The sequence below is a fragment of the Furipterus horrens genome, unplaced genomic scaffold, assembly GCF_987537825.1.
Source record: "Furipterus horrens unplaced genomic scaffold, mFurHor1.1.pri manual_scaffold_4, whole genome shotgun sequence".
Lineage (NCBI taxonomy): Eukaryota > Metazoa > Chordata > Mammalia > Chiroptera > Furipteridae > Furipterus > Furipterus horrens.
The window spans coordinates 172,733,524-172,754,270 of NW_028327174.1; the positions used below are offsets into that span (position 1 = coordinate 172,733,524).

The following is a 20,747-nucleotide window of genomic DNA, read 5'->3' on the forward strand; positions in this document are numbered from 1 at the left end:
AGAAAAGAAAATTATTCTGACATTTCAAATGTATGTTATCCTAGATGCATAAGGACAATGGATAGATCTCACTTAAGGTAAAGATCAACCTTTAGCTATAGGTCTGGGACACATGACTACCTCTATGAACTGTCCAGTTAGGAACTTGTAATCAGACCGTCCTGTGTAGTTACTTTTAGTCGCTGAACTTGTCAGACCTGCCATGTGCCACTGCAACCTGCGCCCCGCCCCCCACCCCCCACCCCGAACTTGCCTGGTTTATTATGTAGCCTTCTTTTCATTCACAGTTACTTAGCCCTGTTTTCCCAAACCTGTTTCTGCTGATTGGTGGAGATAGTTACAGTGTAGTACCCACTCATCCAGATAATACTTGGCCAGGGTTCAGCTGAAGCAGAACATCCGTCCTCCCCCCCAACTTTGCCTCTCACCCACCATAGTGAGGTGATGTGGATCCAGGGTTATACTCTTACTTTATCCCAGAATGTAAGCTCCAGGACAGCAGAGGCCATTCCAGGGGCATCCCTTTGCATCACGTGGGGCCTAGGTGCCTGGCACAAGGTAGAAAATCAGAAAATACTTGCTGAATGAATGACCAAGCGAATGACTGAAAACAGTAAAGAAATCTTCTAACTGTCCTGGAGCCGAGGGATCTGCAGCAAGCAGCTTTCACAGAGGTTTTTTTTTTTCAGGGTACTGACTTAGGTCCTGGAATCACCAAAGTCGCCCCCTATGAGTGCTAGGTCGTCCTGAGCCCCGCCCCCAGGTGTCTGGTCAGCCCCTCAGGCAGTCACGTGTTGGAGGCAGGCCAATCAGCAGGGGCGGGGCGGGGCTGGGTGGACTGAGATGAGTGAGAGGCAGCGGGGCCAAGGCTCCAGGTCTTCTATGGTGGCTTCATGTCGCGCAGCGGAACGGGTCCGGGGCAGCGCCAGCAGGCGTCGGAAGCGGACGCCACCGCCACGACCTTCCTAGCGAGCGGTAACTTTAGGGCGGCCGGGACTCGCTGGGACGCGGAGCCGAGCCCTCCTTCCTCAGGACGTTGTCGTCCGTACCCCCAGGTCGGCGCGCCCACCCGGTCACGCCCGGGCGGCAAAGAGACACACGCGTGTTGGGTTGCAGGCTAATTGGCGCAGGGAACGCCCAAACCGGGTCCTTTAGCTCCTGAGCCAGACGGGGCCGAGGGGGTGCCGCCGAGCTTGGGCCTGCTGGTGGGTGAGACGCACTGGAGAGGTAAACAGAGAACTTTGCTGACTGATCGTGGCTGTTTGTCCCCCCCAGAGCATCAGCATATCCGCTACAACCCGCTACAGGATGAGTGGGTGCTGGTGTCAGCTCACCGCATGAAGCGGCCTTGGCAGGGGCAAGTAGAGCCTTCGCTCCCGGAGACAGTGCCTCGCCATGACCCCCACAACCCTCTGTGTCCTGGGGCCACGCGGGCCAATGGAGGGGTAAGCCTTTAGAGCCCACATCTGCAGGTTGGACCAGGGGAAGTAGCTCCCGCTTAGAGCTGCCCCTCACCCACAGGGTAGCGGACCTCCTTCTCGATCCCATCTCAAGTCTTTTTGACCCCAGAGTGGGCCGCCCTCACCCTCTTGTAGCCTAACCAGCCATTGAAGCCCAGCAGATTACTGGTGGTATGGGGCAGTGAATGCTTCTAGCCCATCCTTGTCTGTAGGTGAATCCCCACTATGATGGTACTTTCCTGTTTGACAATGACTTCCCAGCTCTGCAGCCTGATGCCCCCAATCCAGGTAACCTGGCTCTAGCTGCTGTTGAGGGGAAGGGAGGCTGGACCTCTTATGGGGACTTCTGTTGCAGAGATTGATATCCCTTTATCTCAGGACACAGTGATCACCCTCTTTTCCAAGCAGAGGCTGCTCGAGGTGTTTGGTAACTATGGATTTTCTCTCTTATAACCTTCAACCCACGGCCTAGACCAAGCAAGCACTGGGTTGGGCCCTGCCCCTAGCACATCCAAGCCCTATATTTCTGTCATTCCTCCCTCCCTCACTACTTAGTAAGGTCTTGTGCTTCCACCCCTGGTCGGATGTGACGCTGCCACTCATGTCAATCCCTGAGATCCGCGCTGTCATCGATGTATGGGCCTCAGTCACAGAGGACCTGGGTGCCCAGTACCCTTGGGTGCAGGTCTGTGAGGTTGTCCACTCCCCTGGATGAGAAGGGAGGGGGCGGTGCAGCTTTGGTTCTGGGAACTGACATTCCTGTTTCCACAGGATGTGGTTTGGAAGGGTTGACTTGGTGTATTTTTGGCTACTAAAGGTCCCTATGCCCCCTACCTGATAGATCTTTGAAAACAAAGGAGCCATGATGGGCTGTTCCAACCCCCACCCTCACTGCCAGGTAGGTGTGTCAGGGGCTCCAGTGCATTTATATATTAAGTCTAAGTGAGCACTATGGGGAAGGGAACTGGAGTAAGAGATGGGACAGAGGGAATATACTAGTGAAGTGGAAGCTTGGAGGTGAAGGACCTGCCTTTTTTTCTCTCCTTCTCCTTGACAGGTGTGGGCCAGCAGTTTCCTGCCAGATATTGCCCAGCGTGAGGAGAAATCTCAGCGGGCCTATCAGAGTCAGCATAGAGAGCCCCTGTTAATGGAATATGGCCGCCAGGAGCTGCTCAGGAAGGTGAGAGAAAGCTAGGTCCTGTACCCAAGGAATCCCTAATCTCACCCCAAAAGAGAGAGGTGTATGAAGGAGAAGGGTAGAAGGAAAATAGCAGAGAGACTTGCTAGGAGGCCATAGCAGTAACCTGAAGGAAAGGTGATGGTGACATATACTAGGGAGCTAATGATGAAGGTGGTGCAAAGCCATCAGCTTCTGGGTACATTTTTTTTTCTTCTGCTTCCCTTGCTTATTTGCTGACCTCCCCCTGCCCCCCCCCCACCCCCCCCCCGCCTTGATGACTTCATCTCCATTTGGTCTGCTCAGGAACGTCTGGTCCTAACCAGTGAGCATTGGTTAGTGCTGGTCCCCTTCTGGGCAGTGTGGCCCTTCCAAACACTGCTGTTGCCCCGTCGGCATGTACTGCGTTTGCCTGAGCTGACCCCTGCTGAGCGTGATGGTGAGTCTCCCAGCTGGGACGTTGGGGCCAGGCTCTGGATGGGGGTTGCTCTGGTAGGGCCAATATGTAGGCCCCAGGCTGAGAGTCAGGCTTTGATTCTAGATCTAGCTGCCATCATGAAGAAGCTCTTGACAAAGTACGACAACCTATTTGAGACATCCTTTCCCTACACCATGGGCTGGCACGGTGAGGCTGTTTGAGCACCCATATCTAGCTCCAACATCATTTTTTGGCTCCTTTGTACGATTGCTGGGGGAACTGTCCAAAACAGGGCTGTTGGGACTGAAGGTGGAGCAGAGACTTCGTGAAAATATATCCTGGTGTGCTTTCCAATACCTGGTCTGCTCTCTGGCAGAGAATGCTGGGAAATGTAGTTTTCAGGTACCTAGCCTGGTTGGGGTATGAGGGCTAGGCTGCAGAACTAAGAAAGGGCCCTCTCCAGCTATCTCTGCCTTCTTTCTGTCAGGGGCTCCCACAGGATCAGAGGCCGGAGCCAACTGGGACCACTGGCAGCTGCATGCTCATTACTACCCTCCACTCCTGCGTTCTGCCACTGTTCGGAAATTCATGGTTGGCTACGAAATGCTTGCCCAGGCTCAGAGGGACCTCACCCCTGAGCAGGTCAGGACTCGGAGCACTCTAGGTCCTCTTTTCTCTCCCATTTTCTCAAAGGATCCCAACAATCATGACCCTGAGAATCCCCATAATTTGGGCATTCCTAAGAACTCAGGAGCTGCTCAACTCCTTTATCTTCTGGTTATTCCAGCAGTTCTTATCACCAGCCTCCTGGTCCCACAAGCCTTCCCTCAGTGTCTCCTAGGCACTCAGAACTCTATGCCACCATTCTGAGCAGCTCTTACCCTCCCTATTCCCCTTTCAGGCTGCAGAAAGACTAAGAGCACTTCCTGAGGTTCATTACCGCCTGGGACAGAAGGACAGGGAGACAACAGCCGTCGCCTGACCACGCTGACCCCAGGGCCTTCTGCCTGAGAGAACCAGGGCCTAGGGTTTGGGCAGATGTGGGATCAATAAAACTGTGCTTCTTAAACTTTAATCACATATTCTAATGCCAGAGGAGTGTGAACTCTAACCCTCAAGAGTCTGCGGTTAAAGGCTGAAGGCACAACTCCAGACACAACTTTTCTTTGCCTATAAATTGCAAAAACTTAAGGGTAAAAATCTTCCTCTCTCTAAATCTCTAAAATGAATACTCAGTGTTATGTCTTGTCTATGGATTCTCTTACTCCTAGAGTAACAAAGGCATCTCAGTTTAAGAAAATGTTTAAAATCCTGTGTTCTTGTCTGTGGCTGAGGCTTTGGAGAAGGCCAGAACCCCCCTCACTGCCACCTCTAGGGTATCAGCTCACCAAGCCTGGGCCTGAAGGTTTGGTGGGGAGCGGGTGAACAGGATCCTGGTCCCAGTGGTCAGTGGCCAGACCCTGGGCTGCTGACCAGAACCCTGGCTTTGTGAGTGACTGCAGCTTGGCCCTGCTCCATCCCACAGGGGCTAAAGGGGTGGGTAGGGAACATGTACATGGCTTTGTGTCCTTGGCTCCTCCAGACTACCAAGTGCAGCATGTATGTGCAGGCTGTACACCTCTGTTGCCCCTGTGCCTCAGTCATTGCACAGGGCAAAAAACAGCTGTGATGGGAAAGGGGCTCCCAGAGTTAGTAGCCTCAGGGCCTGCAGGATGGTATTGTGCTTGGAGTTACCCTCGGCCTATCCCTACCCCTATGGATCCGTTTCCTTGGTAAGACTGTTACTGTGTGGGAACAACTGGCCATGCAATCCAGGAGACTTAATGCCACCTACTGTCCTCCAGACTTTTAGGTGAGGACAGGGCTTGTGAACAATGCAAGAACAGCCAGAATGTTATTTGTTTCCATTCTTCTCTTGAAGGGAAATCACACCAAGGCCAGATAGTGGTGACCCGGTCCAGGAGAAGCTTGGCTGCCTGCCTTCGAGTTCAGGGTTCTTTCTTTCTTGAGACCCTGGAGGGAAAGGGTCTGGGGCTTGGAGTATTGCCCTGGTCTGGAAGGAGCTCAGACAGACATGATACACATGTTTTCCTTAAGCCCCCAGTGACTGGAGAATGGATGAGTACCCTGGATGGGTGGTTGGTTTCTTAGGGCGCGTGCACACCCTAACCCTACACCTTTGATTGGGCTGCATTTTGGAATCATCTGGGGAGTTTTAAACAATACTGATGCCCAGGTCCAGCCTCCAGAGCTTCTGATTTAATTGTTTTGGAGTGTGGCTTGGTGGTTTTAAAACCACAATGTCCAGCAAAGTTTGAGAACCACTGCCCTACACCATTCTTCCTTACTTGGAGTTGGGCTTCAGCTTGTCCAGTCACCTGTCCATTGGCTCCTGAGCCACTGAACCTAAGGCTTTCTTTGTGGGCGATAAGTAGGGGGAAGGGCCTGAGAGATTCCAGTTCTGCTGTTCCAGGAGGGCAGGCCTTCAGGCAAGGAAGGGCTCAAGAATTCAGCCCCAGGCTCTGTCCCCTAATAGCCTCCTCTGTCCCGGACGGGACAGGAAGTGTCCGGCAGAGGTGGGGGAGGAGGTGATTGGCAGTTGGAGGCTCCAATGGGCTGCACCCCTCCCCCCTATTTCACCCCTCTCCTTCCATTGGTGCCTGGGCGGATCCACCCTCACAGCGGGGCCCCAGGGCAGGAGGGAGTAGAGGCCCGGGGCAGAGGGCGAGGGCGGAGGGCGCTGGCGGCCAAGGCCGCGGAAGGTGAGACCTGATGGGGCCCGTGGGTGTGCACTAGGAAGCCTTGCAGGAGAGGGCTGGGCAGGGTGGAGTATGATGAAAGGCTCAGTGACTGACGGACTGTCAGTGTGTGTGTGGCTGTGAGGCCGTGTGTGATGATGTCTCTGTGAGGCTCTGCAACTGTGTCACTTGTTGCAACTGTTAGCTAAAGTGCTAAGTGTGACATTGTGCATGTGGCTGTGCAAGGGATTATGTGTGTATCTGTCAATGTGCAGTTTTTGGTGAGATTGGGTTGTGTGTTTGTGTGTGTGAGAAGGCCTGTGACCACATCAGGGAATGTTTTGGGAAGGTCTCTGTGGGGTTTAAGATTGTTTCTGTCAGTGTGAGTAGGTGGCTCGGTTTGTGCTTGCCAGAGTGTGACTTCAGGAGTAGTAGAGCAGTGAGACTTGTACTGTGTGTGTGATCTGTGTCCTAACTGTTAGATTGTGTGGGAGTGGAGCTGTGTTTGTTTATATCTGCGGGACCCACTTCAGTAGCCAGTGGGACTGACCCAACACACTTGGCTTCCCCTCCTTTCTGTGCTCAAGAATCCCTGTCACTGGTGTATTGCTTCTTATTTTCTGTTTTCCCCTGACTCAGTTTCCTGATGTCCCTGTGCCTCTTCCCATTTTTGTCTCCCCAAATGTAGTGTATTTGCTTTTCAGTCCTGCCTCTCAGGTTCTCTGCATCTCTATTTCTGTACTGCTATGCCTGACTCCCCTATTCACCTTTGTCTCTTTGGCTACCTGTTGCCTTGTAACAGTGATGAGATGTGGGAACTGCCACCATAAGAGCTCCCTGGAAAATGGGGCTTTAACCACCATGAGAAGTTGCTTTTAGGAAGTGCCATGACCCCATCCCAGAGGAGGAGTGCTTAGTGCTCAGTGTGTGTGTGTATGAGTCGGAGTGAAGCTATATGAGTATATTGGTGTGACTGCAAGTGGCTGTATCTGAGAGTGTATGTCTGAGGGTAAGTGTGGGTCTTGTGTATCTGGCACAGAGGGACCAAAGGCATTTCCTGGTGCTGGGGCCCAAAGAGTGGAGGGGGAGGTGAGAAATGGCTGTAACATCCAGGGGAGGGGGAACTGGACTCTGGCTTTTCTTTATATTCCCCAATCTGGGGCCTCCCTTCCTCTCAGAACACAGCCAGCTGTGCCCTAAGGAACTCTTTGCTGGGGAGTGAAAAGAGTGGGAGCGCAAGTATGTATCGGATTTTTCATTTGATTGTGTCCATGTTTGTTCAAGGGCAGTATCTTTTTGTTGACTGTGCCTAATGAGTCCACCCGTGACTGGCTGTGTTTGGCTGTGTGAAAACCTAGGGAATCTATCACTGATAGAGACATGAGCAGCACTCCTTTCCCTCTTGCTGGCCCTGGCTGTGCCTGTGGCTTCCTTTCCAGACTTGGGGGAGGCCTCTTCCCTTCCCAGAGCCTGGGGTGGGAGGAGGGTGGGAGGGAAGGAGGGAGGAGGAGGGAGGGGGTAGGAAGAAGGAGGGGGGAGGGGTCTTGGCTATGAGTGGCTGAGCTCCAGGGCTCAGAGGGGCGGGGGCAGGGAAGGGGGAGGAGGGGATGATTCTGGGGTCTCAGAACTGTGGAGCTGAGACCAGTGCTGTAGCTGGTGGGAGGAAGTCTTGGAGGCCATGGACACTTAGCCACTGGGATCACCGAGGTAGGGTGGGGCTGCGCAGGGTAAATGTGGCTGGGGGGCCAGGGGAGAGCCACTAGACATTCAGACAGACTCACAGATACATGAAGGCCCCTGTTCTCTTCTACTTGGTAGGGGTCTGTACTCTTCCTCTTCTGAAGCCCTTGCGCAGGGCCCTGTCTCCATCTGCCCCTTCTCCTGTCCCCATGCCAGTTCCCCACTGCCTTCCTTTTCCTGCTTTTCTCCATCCAGAATCCTGCTCTCCTAGTGTTCTCCTAGTGCTCTTCTTGCTCACTCCAAGCCATACACACATAGTTGGTTACTCCCTCTGCCTTCCTGAGTTCCTGCTGCCCCAGCTCAGCCTTCAGCTCACTGAGCCCCCACTACCTCCCAGTCCTGATCTCTGAGCATCTTCTAGCCCTGTGGACCGCACCCCAGGCCCTTGTCCCTGAAGGCTCCCAGCCCTCTCACCCTCCTCTCTCTTCCCCGCCACCCTGTCTCCATCTGCTGGCTCCCCGCCTGCCCCTAGCCTCTGGCAGCAGCCAGGGCATCTGGATCTGCTTAACTCTACAGCCTGAGTCTGCACCCTAGTCCCATCCAGCCTCATAGGCTTGAGACCAGCATGACTCCAGTGTCGGCCCAGATGTGTGGCCCAAGGAGCCAGAGCAAGGAGCCAGGCAGGCCCAGGCGAGAAGAGGCTTGGCAGCCAGAGCAGAGCTAGGCCCCATGGCAGGAGTACAGCCGTGGGTTCAGACCCACCATGACAGCTCCAGGGTGATGAGGGCTGCCTCAGGTCAGTCAGAGGCAATGATTAGCCCTGGGCCAGGTGGACACCAGGGGTCCCAACAGCTGGATTGGAAGAGTTAATGGGAATGACTGAGCTGGTGCTGGCACTTGGTGCCAGGGGTGGGCGCCAAGGGTGGTGCAGGGGGTGGTGCTGGCACAGTCTGTCATCTCCAGCTTTTGTTCTGGGCCCCAAGCCCAGTACTGAGATGGAGAGTATGAGGGTGCATGTGTTCATGTGCATGCTCATGCAGAGCACTCTGTGTGTATGTGTGTGTGTGTGTGTGTGCATGTGTGTTCACAGCATGGGGGTGTGTAGTGGGAAGGGGAAACTTAGATAAGATCCCCCAGTGATTTCTGGTATTCTTACCTGACTTGGTACCTCAGTTTTCCTCCTAGAAAAGTCCCAGTTTAGAAGAGAAGGAGGCAGGCGTTAGCCCCCCATCTTGGAGACGGGATTGCTAAAAGTGCCTTTCTCCCCACAGATGAGCAGCAGCTGCTCAAGGCTGAGCAGGGTCCTGGTGGCTGTAACTACAGCCCTGGTGTCTGCCTCCTCCTCCTGCCCCCAGGCCTGGGGTCCCCCAGGTGAGAACCTTGTATTGTATGACCCTAACTCTAACTTGTGACTTGCCACCCTCCCTGTGGCCCCCACCCCATATCTAACCTGTGACACCAGACCCCCTCCCCCCTGCCGCCAGCCTCTGAATTCAGCTTGGCAACATCCCCTCTACCCTGTCCTCTGATCTCTGTCTCCATGTTATAATATGATACTCTAACCCAATAACTCTACCCAGGGCTTAAAAGTCTATTTCTTACCCCGTCAGTCTCACAAAGTGGGGTTTTGGGGAGAGGGAAAGGAAGAACCTGTCCTCAGAAGTGTCCTCTACAGGGGTCCAGTATGGGCAGCCTGGAAGATCCATGAGGCTCTGTTGCCCTGGAGTGACTGCTGGGTAAGTGCCCCACCTGCCTGTTGGGATGATGCTCATGACCCTTTCTTGACCCTGCCCAGTCCTCATGCCCCTCCCATTCTTGCCCATTGTGACTGTAATCCTCACCTGTCTATCTGTCCTAAACTTCAAACCATCTTTATTCAAAAGAAAATCTCAACCAATGTGTACTGAGCAACTTCTAAATGCCTGGTCTATTCTAGGCCCCGGGATACAGCAGTGCAGAAGCCAGACTGGATGTCGGCTCTCAGAGAGCTTACATCCTAATGGGGCAGACAGACAATAAGCAAAGAATCTTGCCAGGTAGTAATACCTGCAGGGCAGAAAATCAAAAGAGAGTGCCCTGGGAGAGGATAACTAAGAGGTTTCTTTCTATTGGTAGCCAGAAAAGGCCTCTCTGAGGAAGTAACATTAAAGCTGATTTCTAAAGGTCAGGAAGGAGGCAGGCAGGCACAGGCTGAGGTAAAGCATTCCTGACAAAGGTCAGTGCAAATGCCCTGAGGTGGAAATGAGCTCAACACTCTTACACAGAATGAAGACTTAATTAACTGGACAGGATGGGAGTGTAGTAATTGAGGGGGGAGAGGGAGGAGCTGAGGAAGGAATGGAAGGCAAGGGTGAAATCACTAGGGGCTTGTGAGTCAGTAAAAGGAGTCTGGGTTTTATTGCAAGTGCAGTGAGATGCCAGTGGAGAGCTGCGGCATGGTCTGACTTACACTTTAAACCTACCCTCTGTCTATCATCACTTTGTCTCGCCCCAGGGCTCCTGTGTCTTGGTTTCGGGATGGGGAGACAAGGCTGCTCCAGGGACCTGACTTTGGGCTAGGACATGAACTGGTCCTAGCCCGGGCAGACATCACTGATGAGGGTACCTACATCTGCCAGACCCTGGATGGTGCACTTGGCATGGTGACCCTGCAGCTGGGCTGTGAGTTGGGGAGGGAGGATTGGTTGGCAATGATGAGACATGGGGCTTCTGAGGGAATTAAGGTCCTGGGTAAGCCCTCCGAGATGGGAAGACTGGGGGCTTCTCAGTCTCCAGCTGTACCCTCTGCCTCTAGACCCCCCAGCCCGCCCTGTTGTCTCCTGCCGAGCAGCTGACTATGAGAACTTCTCCTGCACTTGGAGTCCCAGCCAGGTCAGCGGTTTACCCACCCGCTACCTCACTTCCTACAGGTGTGTGCGTGATGGGGTGTGTAGGTGTATACATGTGGGTGTGCTGGCACAATGTGGTTGTAGGAGGCTGGGAGGAAGGTCCTGAAGAAGTACTTAAGGAGAGGGAGGACCCTTTTTTCTTTTCTGACCTCAGAGGGCTCCCTCCCTGCCAGGAAGAAGACAGTGCCAGGAGCTGATGGCCAAAGGTAGGACATGAGGGAGAGGCTGGGGGCTCCAGCTGGATGCCACAATGAACATTTCCAAAGCCCAAGACCACATCCTCTCTCCTAGGCTGAGTCCATCTACAGGGCCCTGGCCATGCCTACAGGACCCCCCAGGGGCTGCACGGTGTGTGGTCCATGGAGCAGAGTTCTGGAGCCAGTACCGTATTAATGTGACTGAGGTGAACCCCCTGGGGGCCAGCACACGCCTGCTGGATGTGAGCTTGCAGAGCATCTGTGAGTACCCAACCCTAGAGTTCCCTCAGATCCCCACCACAGAGACTCCAAACAGACTCCAGAGTACAGATATCCCAACACAGAACACTCCAGAGCTCCAGAAGAGTTCCCTCCCAACATAGAGCCCCCATTTCAGCACACAGATGGCCCCTCTGGAGACTTAAGAAGGCAAAGAGATCAGAGCCCAGGAGTCAGGGTTGCCTCATCCTCCACAGGCTGTTGCTACTTGCTACTATCCTCTCCCCACAAGTCCCTCCTGGCTGCCTCGCCCTAGAGCTGCCTCTCTGCTTATAGGCCCCATGCTGAAGGCAGCCATATCTCAAGTCCTCCCTGTCCAGTGGAAGCCCTTATTAGCCCCTCCTTCCTCTTGATCTGTGCATGGGATGGGGGCTTTAAAGCTATAGCTCAAATTTGAGCTAACTCATCTTCTTCCTTGGATAGAAAGCAGAATCGTTTTTTAATCCACTCAACAGATCTTTCAAAAACCTGTCCCCAGATCTCAGCTCATTTTATATTAAGGGTGACAGACAGGTTTTGAGCCCTGACTTTGTGTCTGCACCACCCTCAGTGCGTCCTGACCCGCCCCAGGGGCTACGGGTGGAGTCAGTACCTGGCTACCCCCGCCGCCTACATGCCAGCTGGATGTACCCTGCTTCCTGGCCCCGCCAGCCCCACTTCCTGCTCAAGTTCCGGCTGCAGTACCGTCCATCACAGCATCCTGCCTGGTCCATGGTGAGGCCTGGAGTGTGTCCCAATTTGGGGCTGTGGGTTCTGTCTCTGGTTTCATGTTCCTGGGTGTTCTGCATGGATTTCTGGCACTGGGAGATCACTGAAGCCTTGCTGCCTCCCATAGAGAGGGTTCTTGATGGGTGCTGGGATTGCAGCAGGGACCGACAGACCAAGCCTCTGCCCTGTGGGGCTGTAACTCTGACATCCGCCTATCTTTGGGAAGACAGCAGTGGTTTTTTACAAATGAATTTTCTAGGGAAAAAAGTGTCATGTTTGCTTCAGCAGCACATATACTAACGTTGGAAAAGAAGTGTTTTTCAACCAGAGGCACATCCTCATATACCCAGATACAAAACACTCATATACCCAGATAAAGATAGTGAATTCCCACTTCTGGAGATGTCAGAGATGGGCTCCATCATGTTTAGGGAGTGGCTGTCGCAGATAATAACCAATATTTACTGAGTGTTGTCTGCATGCCAGGTACTGAGCTACACATTGTACATGCATTATCTCATTTAGGTGTTTTCACCTAAATGAAAACAGCTGTGTTTTACAAATGAAGAAACTGAGGCACAGAGAAGCCCAAGGTTACCCAGTAAGATTTGAACCCAGGCAGTCTGGCAGCACAGCCTGTATGTAACCACTATGTACTTTTGTATTCCAAACACTAGGTGTAGACCTGACTCCACCAGCCACCCTACCTGAGGCCCAGGTGGCTCTACCAGGCTGACAGGGACAGGATAGGGAGGAAGGAGTGCTTTTTGTAGACTGGGGCTGGGGGATAGGTAGGTTTGGCACTTACAACCTGGATAACTCGGTGATGGTGATGAACCATCTTCACTGCCAGGTGGAGCCAGCTGGATTGGAGGAGGTGATCACAGACGCTGTGGCTGGGCTGCCCCATGCTGTGCGGGTCAGTGCCCGGGACTTTCTGGATGCTGGCACCTGGAGCGCCTGGAGCCCTGAGGCCTGGGGGACTCCGAGCACTGGTGAGAGACAGAGCTAAGGGAAAAGGCAGAGGCCCCATCCCTCAGCATTTATCAGCCGGACAGGTTAGCATGAACAGGGCTGCATGGCACATGCCCGCAATTGTTGTCCCAGGCTTTAGCCTTGGGTGCCTGCAGCCCTGTCCTAGCTTAAGCCTTGCCCCTCAGCCTCCACCCCTGCTACACCCCCAGCAACTGGCTCTGCCCTTTCAGGCTCCACTTCCTAGTACCTCTGTGTCCAAGCCAGGCCCTGGCCTTGCCAGGCAGGCCCTGGCTTCTGTCCCTACCCCATGTGGACAATTCTCTTCAGGTCTTACCTCTTTCAGGGCCTCTACCAAAGGAGATACCAGCTGAGAGTCAGCCACACATACAGTTGGAGGAGGAGCCTCAGGCGGACAGCCCTGCTCCCCCAAGGCCCTCCCTCCTGCCAGACCCACAGCCACTTGGTGAGCTGGGGAGATGGGCAAAGGTGGTAGGGGATGGGAAAGTCTCAAAGAAGGGGGCACTGAGTTTGGTCAGGTTCACTCTTACAGTGGCATATGACCTGCACACACCCACCCCCACCCCCCGGTACTCAGTCCACAGGGACCCCCTGGAGCAGGTGGCTGTGATAGCATCTTTGGGAATCTTCTCTCTCCTGGGACTGGCAGCTGGGGCCCTGGCACTGGGGCTCTGGTAAGTGGCTGTCATTGGTGACTCACTACTTTCCCTTCTTCCCCTCAACTTCATGATTCTCACTGATTCCTCTCCTGACCCGTTACTAATCAACACTTGGAGGAGACTGAAATGCCCCAGATTGTCAGGAAAACAGCTGCCTTTTTGCTCCAGGCTAAGGCTGAGACCAGTTGGGAAGGATGGACCCCAAAAGCCTGGGTTCTTGGCTCCGATGATTCCAGTGGACAAGCTTCCAGGTGAGTAGGACCTCCAGGAGGTTTGAACGTAGAGGTGTGTGTTCTCATCTTAGGTGTCTGGATTAAGAGCCGAAGACCTCATTCATCCTAAGGGTACTGGGCATCAGAGCTGAGTCTCCTCCCTCATACTCAGGGTGGCTGTGCCAAGATCCAATCCTACTATCTCTTTTGATTTGCCTTCTGCTTTTTCCAGGAGCCCCAAACCTGTAGAGGACCCAGGAAGGCTTCAGCTGATTTCACCTATAACTATCTTGCTGATGTGGATGGATGGACAGATAGAACTCAGGCAGGATGGTGGATCCTCATGGGGAGAGGTGTCTCAGCTGAAGGTTTTTTGGAGTCCATTTCTATGAGACTGTGTTCTAAACTTGGCAGAGGAAAGGTACCTAGACCTCTGATTTTATACCAGAGCTAGAGGTTCACCAACTGATTGTGTGTTGATGTGTATATCTGTGCCCATGTGTATGTGAGGTAGGGAACATGTGTTCTCTGTATGTATGTATTTAGGTACCTGGGGAGTGTGTGTGGGTCCTTGGCTCTTAGCCTTGCCCCTGGTGGGGGTTGTGAAGGTGTGAATAAAGAGAATGAGGAGGTTCTTTTGTTTTTTAATATGTTTCCCAGCTTCAGATTCAGGGCTCACAGGAGAATGCATAGAATTTGGAGACCACAATCAGAGACCATTGTTCAATACTGCTTTATTATTTTGGCTATTGGGGGTCCTGGCCCATTTTCCCTATCAACCCAAAATTCAGGCTGAGCAGAGTACCCTGGAATCTCCTTCCTTGGCGCTCAAACCAGCGAGCTAGGCTGTGGTTCTGGGGGTGGATGCAGACACTGCGTCGAGGCAGGAAAAGCCTGGGAAAGGAAAGGTCCAAAGCCATGGTCATAGTTTAGAGATTAGGTTAGGGTCCAGGGGTTAGAGGCAGAGGCAAGATGGCAGCCTGAGTTGGCACCAGAATTATCAATTGGGGCTGGGGATGGGATCTGTATCAGGGATTAGGACTGAGGTCAGAGTCAAGGGTCTGTATTGGGCAGGGTCAGAGCTCACACATAAGCCTGGAGGTGACAGTCTCCATCAGCCTTCTGCAGTTCCACCCGGATGACCTTCCTCAGTAACTTGTTTGAGAGTGGCTGTCAGTAGAGCTGAGTACAGCAGGTAGTGCCGGATGGCAGTAGTACTGCTAGTGAATAATGGGGCCACATGTTCAGAGGGTTCGAGACCCAAAACCACTCCATCAGAGAGCTGGAAGCTGGACTTCCTGGGCCTCCTTTCCCTTCATCCCATTAACCCAGATCCCTGGCCTTCTAGACCCCCAAAGCACTCACCTGCTCCAGGGTCTGGGATCAGAAGCAACAGTAGCAGCAGGAGGCTGATGGTGGGTGAGGGCCCCTTCATGCTGCTCAGCCTGGATGCTTCTTTCTCCTCCTCCGTACCTTTTATCTGGGCGCCTTTTACCTGGGGCACCAGGTGAGTCAGAGGCAGGTGAAGATGTCTTGCTTATCCTGTGGCTCTCCTGGGCCCTAGTTGCCACAGACCCTTGTGCCATAGACCCCTTCATCTTTTGGGACTGCCATTTTCCATGGGCTCCTAAGCCCTGGGCAGAGAAGCTAGGGAGAGGGGTAGTGCATGATGTGGGGCCCGAAGGTACAGTGACTGAATAAGGGCAGCCAAGGATCCTCAGTGGCATCCAGTGATGGATAGTCATACTCATGTATCCGTAGCTACACATTCACAGTTACACCTCAGTCACTTGATCAACCTCACATGGCCAGACAACCATAGACAGAAAATCATATAGCTCCAGTTATACTCAAAACTTACTCCTGCGCAATTTTTACAGTATTCGAATCATAGCACACAAATTCTAATGGGGGTGCTGTGGGTGCAGTGGAGCAGAGGGCAGGCCAGCACCAACTTGCTTTCATTTTCCCCTCCCCACTTCCTGCTCTAGCCTGCTTATTTTATCAAGAAAAACTGATGGGAATGGGTCCCGAAAGCAGGCACCTCTGCCTGAGACAGTCTTGTCTGGGGCCAGTCACATTCAGAGAAGCTGGGGAAGGCCCTTTTTGTTGTATTGGGGGTATCTTGGAGATACTGAGGTGGGGGCTGCTCTTGCTAGGAAGACGAGTCAGGGAGGAGGGTGGGATGGGTAGGGAGGGCAGATGAAGGAAAATAAAAGTTCTTTGGTGCTAGGTTGCTGTTATCGAACAGGTAAAAGAACCAAGAAATCTTATCTTTCTGTTTTTGCCTCATCCTGTCCCAGAAATGCCAGCCTCTTGCCAAAAGGACCCTGGGGTTTTCAAACTCAAGTCTCTGGCTTATTGAGATACCAGACTCAAGAGCTCAACTACTTCTCTTATGTCCTATTCACATTCCAGCCTCTCCACTGTGGGCCTGGAGGAACATTCCCCTTCCACACTCAGGTTCAGTAATACCCATGAACAACCCCTACACCCTCTGCATCTTACCTTCTTCCTAAAGCCCCAACCTCCCACCTACTTCCAGTCCCTTCTAATCCCATACCCAGCCCTCACTCCCTCCCCCTCCTCATTCCCCTCAAGGCAAAGCTCCTGTTATTTTCAGGAAGCCAGGAACTGCCTAGGGCAGGGGCAAGCTGCTAAATTTAGTGCCCCTGACACCTTTAAGAATAACCCCACTCCTGGTCTGGGGATTTCAACCCTCAAGTCCTGCTCTGTTTGAAATGTAAATTGAGTCATAACCAAATAATCAAGTTATCTGGTTGTTGCAGAGGTGCCTTCGGCAGCCTTTTCTACTGTGCTACCTTCTGTGAGCCAGGACTTCTCTTGAGATAGGGACTCACACCTTTTCTGGGCATCTTGTTCTACTGCAGGACTGCTGCAACAATCAGGAGGGACCATCAGTTCCAAGAGTAAAAACTAGTCCACCTGCTACCTTCTGTGAGCCAGGACTTCTCTTGAGATAGGGACTCACACCTTTTCTGGGCATCTTGTTCTACTGCAGGACTGCTGCAACAATCAGGAGGGACCATCAGTTCCAAGAGTAAAAACTAGTCCACCTCTCAGGCTGAACAACGAGCTTCTCCCTCCTGTCCAAGGGGAGGCTTGAAGGCCCTTCCCTGGAATTTGACTTGTGGATACTCAGGAATTGAGAGCTCCCTGGTGAGGTCCAGGTCCAGGGCTGGACAGGGTACTCCACTTTTGATAGGGTTCTTGATGTAGACATTGTGATAAATGGCTCAAGACCCCAGATCCATTTTGAAGGTGGCCACAACCCAGAGACATCTTGAACTTCTAGTACCAGAGCCCTTAGGGTCTCTCCCCCACCCTCCAGTCTGGACTTGTGCCCCAGAGCTTGGGTGCAGAAACTGAGCTGCCATCTTCTTGTCACAGATCTCCATCAGGTGTCTGTCTGCCTCACACTTTGTGGTCTCTCCTAGACCAGTCAGTCCAGAGACCTGAGAAGGCAAGAAATGAATTCTTCCGGGTATGCACCCATCTCTCCCCTTTGGCTTCTCTACAGGTAGGGTCAAGTTTCCTCAGCCACAACCTGCTGTGGCAGGGGCAGGCCCAGACTGAAAGTTAGCTTTGTCCCCAACCCACAGACTGGGCTGTCTTAACCCGTTGGTGCTCTTTCTGGTTCTGGAGGCAGTCCCTAACTAAAAGTAGGCTCCCTGGAGCCCCTGATCCTAAGCACTTTAGAAGATAGTGGGTCAGCTGGTGACAAGACTGAAAGGGATGACAGGGAACAGTGGCCCTTGGGTTCTTCTAGGGAGGTAGCAAGAACTGCTAGGTGGGTTGATACTAAGTCTCTTTAAACTTGGGATCAGACTGGAGGAGCTGGAAGTTGGGTTATTAACTATAGGGAAAGACCTCAACAGTCCCAAGGCACGCCTGCCCCTGCAGCAGGCTGAGAGAGGCAGCTTCTAGGACTCTTCCCCTCCTCTCACAGCCTACTTCCGCAACTCTGGGTTTAAGGTATTTCAGGTGCACTCCCAGGAAAAGAAGATTCTGGCAAAGTCTTGGCTAAAAGGAAGGTGCTACCGGAGAGGTGGGGTTGTGAGAACACATCAATGTGGGAATAAGGTTGGTAGGAAGACCAACCCAGGACTATTTAGTTCCCTCCACATAGGCTACTCAGAGGTGGGTTTGTATATTGGGGGGCGAGGCGAGGAGAGAACTGGTGTAGGGGGTGAAGAGCAGTCACTGATAGTATCGAGGGCCTGGCACAGATGAGGGACCCTTAGGTTTAAGGGGGACCTGGACAAGGAAGGGCACCCCATTGAGAAGAGAAGCCCTGTCAGTTAAGGATACAACCAGCATGGAGAGGTGCTCCCAGCTCAACTGGCAGCAGCGGCGGCAGTCAGGAGGGACGCACGGTCGCTTCAGTTTAAATCTTTAATGTACCCGCTGGCTGGGCAGTGGCGGCGGGTGTGCGGCGGGGGAAGCCGCGACCCCAGCGCTGGGGAACAGGGCCCAGGCCGCTTGACAGACAGCTCATCAGGCCCCGCAGAGATTCCAGCTTCTGCTCCCGGGGGTGTGTCGAGCTGTGGGGCGACCCGACACTGACATGAGGCTGGACAGGGTCTCTCGGATTCCACCCCCCATCTGTCCTCCGAGACTGAGCCTCGTCCATGCCTCCGGAGGGTCCGCGGTATCGCAGCCCCCTCACCTCCGCTCCCTCCGCCACATGCGTAGCCAAGGGAAAAAGTAGAAGCAGCCCCAGTAGATCCTGCAGAGAGAAGGCAAAGCCAGGCCAGGCGGGGCAAGGCTGACCCCGCGGACTCCTCGGACGCCTCTCCAAGGCCCTGCCCACCCCGCCCCTTAGAGGCGGTCCCCCTTAGAGGCCACGCCCCACTCGGGGTCTCACCCCTCCCACTCCTCCCGCTCCCAGAACTCTCGCGCCCTGCCCCCACCCTCGAGCGGCTACGGTCCTCCTTCGCAGAACCCCGCCTCCACTCACTCTTCCTCCGCCTCCAGCGCCACCTCGTAGCTCCTCAGTCCCGACATGTCCCGAGTTCCGAACGTATCCTGGGGAGCGGAATGATTGGATCAAGGACTTCCCAGCCCCCGGTCCCCCTCTGTGTCATTCTCAGGATCAGTCTGACTGGTTCTCAGGTAAGCTGAGGCAGGTGCCCCCGAGGAGAATAAATTGACACATCGGGGTGGGGTGGGATTGAAGATTCTGGAGTCATTAGACGTTAAGGAATTAGGAGGTCGGTCACCGCAGGAGGTGAGGCATTTAGGGGGTCAGGGCGAAAGGCTTTGCGGCCATGGGGATGGGATACTTGGGGCCCCGGGTGAGGATTTTCAGGGGCTGCTGTCACCTGAAGGGGGGCTGAAGGGTCAGTGCAGCCTAGACTCCGCCCTCCCTGGCTCCACCCCGGAAACAGACCGTTACCTTTACGTCACAGGGACTCCGCCGGCACCGGGGATGGGGCTTTCCTATTATCCGGAAGGGGCGGAGTTAGGGCGTTTCTTCAGAGGAGGCGGAGTCTGTCACTAAGGAGTAAAGTTGGGATTTATTACTAAGATGTGAGGCACTGGACCCTGTTTTATAAGGATGGAGTCAGATTTTGGAGTTTTACTCTGGGAGACGGAGACCTCAGTAACAGGCAGCAAGGAAAGAGCTTTGGGATGCTATCCAGTGCTGTTTTCCCCAATTCTTTGTCCTCAATCTCCTTCGCTTCTGCCCTGAGATTGCCTTTCTTGTCTGCCCCATCCTACTTGTATGACCCTACGCTGAGGAGGAAGAGGGCCCGTCTAGACAGGCCAAGCTATGAAAATACTTCTTGGCTGAATGGCCTTGGCCAAGCCACTTAGGCCAGAGCCCTTCCTCTCTGAGCTGAGACCTACCTTCCTGTGATTTTTGTTCCTACAGTCATTCAATCAACAAATATTTATTGAATGTCTGCTACATTAAGGCACTGTGCTGGGAGTGGGGATACAGCAGTAAAGAAGGCAGGCCCAGTCTCCACCCTCAGAGGGCTTATCATCTGAGTTGGAGATGGAGGGATCGAAAGAGATAATTAGGTCATTACAATAAATCTGGAATACTGGCTAGGAGCAGTATAGGGTGCTGTGATAGAGCCCAAAAGAGCAATTAGCCCAGTGTAGGAGTTTGGAAATAGCTGCCCCAGTTGGTCTTTGGAGGGAGGAAAGGAGCTTTGTGGCTGGATTATAGGAGAGAGAGAGTCACCAGAAATGAGTGAAGTGAAAGTTCCCTCAGGCCGAAGTGTGGAGAATGGATACATCTACTCTCTCCCTCCATCCCACCCTTTCTTCCTCTCATACCTCTCTTGCCCTGCTTGGGCCACAAATAGACAAGTGACAGACAGATATGTGGGTGCCAGCTGGGCTTTACTGGAAGCATTACAGTCTAGCTGTGGAGGAGAAGCTGTGTTCACCCTTGCTCACATTCACAGTCACACTGACACTCCACGCCGTCCTCAGGCTGGGTCAGGTCTGGTGCAGAGGAGGTGATGGTCTGGTTCTCTCTTCTGGTTCTTGGTTCCCCAGGAAAGCAATGATTCATGCCCCTTCACTTAGACACAGGTCTTCTACTGGAGCTGTCACGGGTTAACTGCTATGGCAACTTCTGGGGGAGGAAGGAGAGGCAAGGTCATGGTCTGGGGTCTTGGACAGGGACTCAGAGGGAGGAAGCAGGGTTGGGGAGGTTGGGCTTGCCTTGGCAGGGTTCTTCTGCAGTCTCTGGATGATCTGCTTGACCCAAGGCTGGTCTGGGGATGTGCAGAACTGGTGATCCCTCAGCTTGGTGAACCTGGAGTCAGAGGTCAGAGAGAATAGAGCAGCTGTGGAACTCAGCTTCCTGGAAGGCCTGGGTGTATAGGGTAGAAACTGAGGACTACATCTAGGAACCTGTTTCAGGGGCTTCCTTGTGGGAAGGGGCTCAGCAAGGAGAAGGGAGTAAGATGGTGAGCACAGGTTGTGGTGAGAAAATATGTGAATAGGAGAGGAGGAGACAGCTCTCCAGCCCCCACCCACAGGACAACAGTACCCTGCAGCCATCCTTGCAGAGGAGATAGGAACAAAAGGCGCCAAAAAAGTTCTCAGGAATCGAATGTTGGTTCACTGTGAGACAGAGTCCTCAGAACTGTTGGCATCACTCAGAGCCGGGGGTGGGTGGGTGTTAGTGTTATGGCTTGAGGGACTGTAAGGGGGGATGCTCACAGCACTCACTAAATTCAGGATACCTGTGCCCAGTGCCATAGCTTTAGTGTTGCCCTCTCCCTCACCCATGTGCACCATCCTCTCCTTCTGGAAACCAGGCTAGAGGAGACAGAACCTCTATTGAGGACA

General features: G+C 53.4%; 4 protein-coding genes across 12 annotated transcripts; 2 read left to right on the forward strand and 2 right to left on the reverse strand.

The window, feature by feature from the left end:
* The first annotated feature begins 828 nt into the window (after positions 1–828).
* On the forward strand, positions 829–4,130 carry GALT (galactose-1-phosphate uridylyltransferase). Of its 4 annotated transcripts, none has more exons than XM_090274327.1 (11): positions 829–975; positions 1,276–1,445; positions 1,673–1,748; positions 1,839–1,887; positions 2,016–2,145; positions 2,302–2,358; positions 2,518–2,640; positions 2,944–3,076; positions 3,179–3,262; positions 3,543–3,697; positions 3,957–4,130. In XM_090274327.1, exons 1-11 carry the CDS (start codon positions 894–896, stop codon positions 4,035–4,037), a joined length of 1,140 nt encoding a protein of 379 aa, XP_090130453.1. In that variant the 5' UTR covers positions 829–893; the 3' UTR covers positions 4,038–4,130. The 4 variants fall into 4 exon arrangements, with proteins under 4 accessions (XP_090130453.1, XP_090130454.1, XP_090130457.1 ...); XM_090274331.1 differs by lacking the exon at positions 829–975 and adding an exon at positions 987–1,055; XM_090274328.1 differs by lacking the exon at positions 3,179–3,262.
* Positions 4,131–5,703: 1,573 nt separating this feature from the next.
* Positions 5,704–14,043, forward strand: IL11RA (interleukin 11 receptor subunit alpha). 5 transcript variants are annotated; one of them, XM_090274322.1, is made up of 13 exons: positions 5,709–5,817; positions 8,745–8,844; positions 9,149–9,209; positions 9,968–10,134; positions 10,268–10,382; positions 10,535–10,567; positions 10,653–10,819; positions 11,388–11,551; positions 12,399–12,540; positions 12,864–12,983; positions 13,116–13,212; positions 13,366–13,448; positions 13,642–14,043. In XM_090274322.1, the coding sequence occupies exons 2-13, from the start codon at positions 8,745–8,747 to the stop codon at positions 13,656–13,658; spliced, it is 1,266 nt and encodes a 421-aa protein (XP_090130448.1). In that variant the 5' UTR covers positions 5,709–5,817; the 3' UTR covers positions 13,659–14,043. The 5 variants fall into 5 exon arrangements, with proteins under 5 accessions (XP_090130452.1, XP_090130451.1, XP_090130448.1 ...); XM_090274323.1 differs by lacking the exon at positions 5,709–5,817 and adding an exon at positions 6,972–7,032; XM_090274324.1 differs by lacking the exon at positions 5,709–5,817 and adding an exon at positions 7,424–7,500.
* Positions 14,044–14,126: 83 nt separating this feature from the next.
* On the reverse strand, positions 14,127–15,259 carry CCL27 (C-C motif chemokine ligand 27). The gene is given in 3 exon segments (XM_090274332.1): positions 14,127–14,303; positions 14,497–14,629; positions 14,775–15,259. Coding segments are annotated over 3 exon segments (351 nt in total). The 5' UTR covers positions 14,845–15,259; the 3' UTR covers positions 14,127–14,155.
* Positions 15,260–17,811: 2,552 nt separating this feature from the next.
* LOC150013334 (uncharacterized) lies at positions 17,812–18,818 on the reverse strand. 2 transcript variants are annotated; one of them, XM_090274334.1, is made up of 4 exons: positions 18,755–18,818; positions 18,391–18,458; positions 18,100–18,198; positions 17,812–17,974 (listed from the first exon to the last, which is right to left on the reverse strand). In XM_090274334.1, the coding sequence occupies exons 2-4, from the start codon at positions 18,435–18,437 to the stop codon at positions 17,818–17,820; spliced, it is 303 nt and encodes a 100-aa protein (XP_090130460.1). In that variant the 5' UTR covers positions 18,438–18,458; positions 18,755–18,818; the 3' UTR covers positions 17,812–17,817. The 2 variants fall into 2 exon arrangements, with proteins under 2 accessions (XP_090130460.1, XP_090130459.1); XM_090274333.1 differs by having other exon boundaries at positions 18,100–18,159; positions 18,755–18,812.
* Between the last annotated feature and the right edge of the window lie 1,929 nt (positions 18,819–20,747).

What these genes read in the sequence shown, in the direction of transcription:
- GALT (XM_090274327.1), top strand. Translation starts at nt 894, where the DNA reads ATGTCGCGCAGCGGAACGGGTCCGGGGCAGCGCCAGCAGGCGTCGGAA. An exon ending in GCCAGGAGCTGCTCAGGAAG is followed by an intron (nt 2,641 to 2,943) that starts GTGAGAGAAAGC and finishes TGGTCTGCTCAG; the next exon opens with GAACGTCTGGTCCTAACCAG. An exon ending in CTACACCATGGGCTGGCACG is followed by an intron (nt 3,263 to 3,542) that starts GTGAGGCTGTTT and finishes TCTTTCTGTCAG; the next exon opens with GGGCTCCCACAGGATCAGAG.
- LOC150013334 (XM_090274334.1), bottom strand. Translation starts at nt 18,437, where the DNA reads ATGTCGGGACTGAGGAGCTACGAGGTGGCGCTGGAGGCGGAGGAAGA. An exon ending in GCGCTGGAGGCGGAGGAAGA is followed by an intron (nt 18,199 to 18,390) that starts GTGAGTGGAGGC and finishes CCGCGGGGTCAG; the next exon opens with CCTTGCCCCGCCTGGCCTGG. An exon ending in ATGTGGCGGAGGGAGCGGAG is followed by an intron (nt 17,975 to 18,099) that starts GTGAGGGGGCTG and finishes GTCGCCCCACAG; the next exon opens with CTCGACACACCCCCGGGAGC.
- IL11RA (XM_090274322.1), top strand. Translation starts at nt 8,745, where the DNA reads ATGAGCAGCAGCTGCTCAAGGCTGAGCAGGGTCCTGGTGGCTGTAACT. An exon ending in GGTGACCCTGCAGCTGGGCT is followed by an intron (nt 10,135 to 10,267) that starts GTGAGTTGGGGA and finishes CTCTGCCTCTAG; the next exon opens with ACCCCCCAGCCCGCCCTGTT. An exon ending in CGCTACCTCACTTCCTACAG is followed by an intron (nt 10,383 to 10,534) that starts GTGTGTGCGTGA and finishes CCTCCCTGCCAG; the next exon opens with GAAGAAGACAGTGCCAGGAG.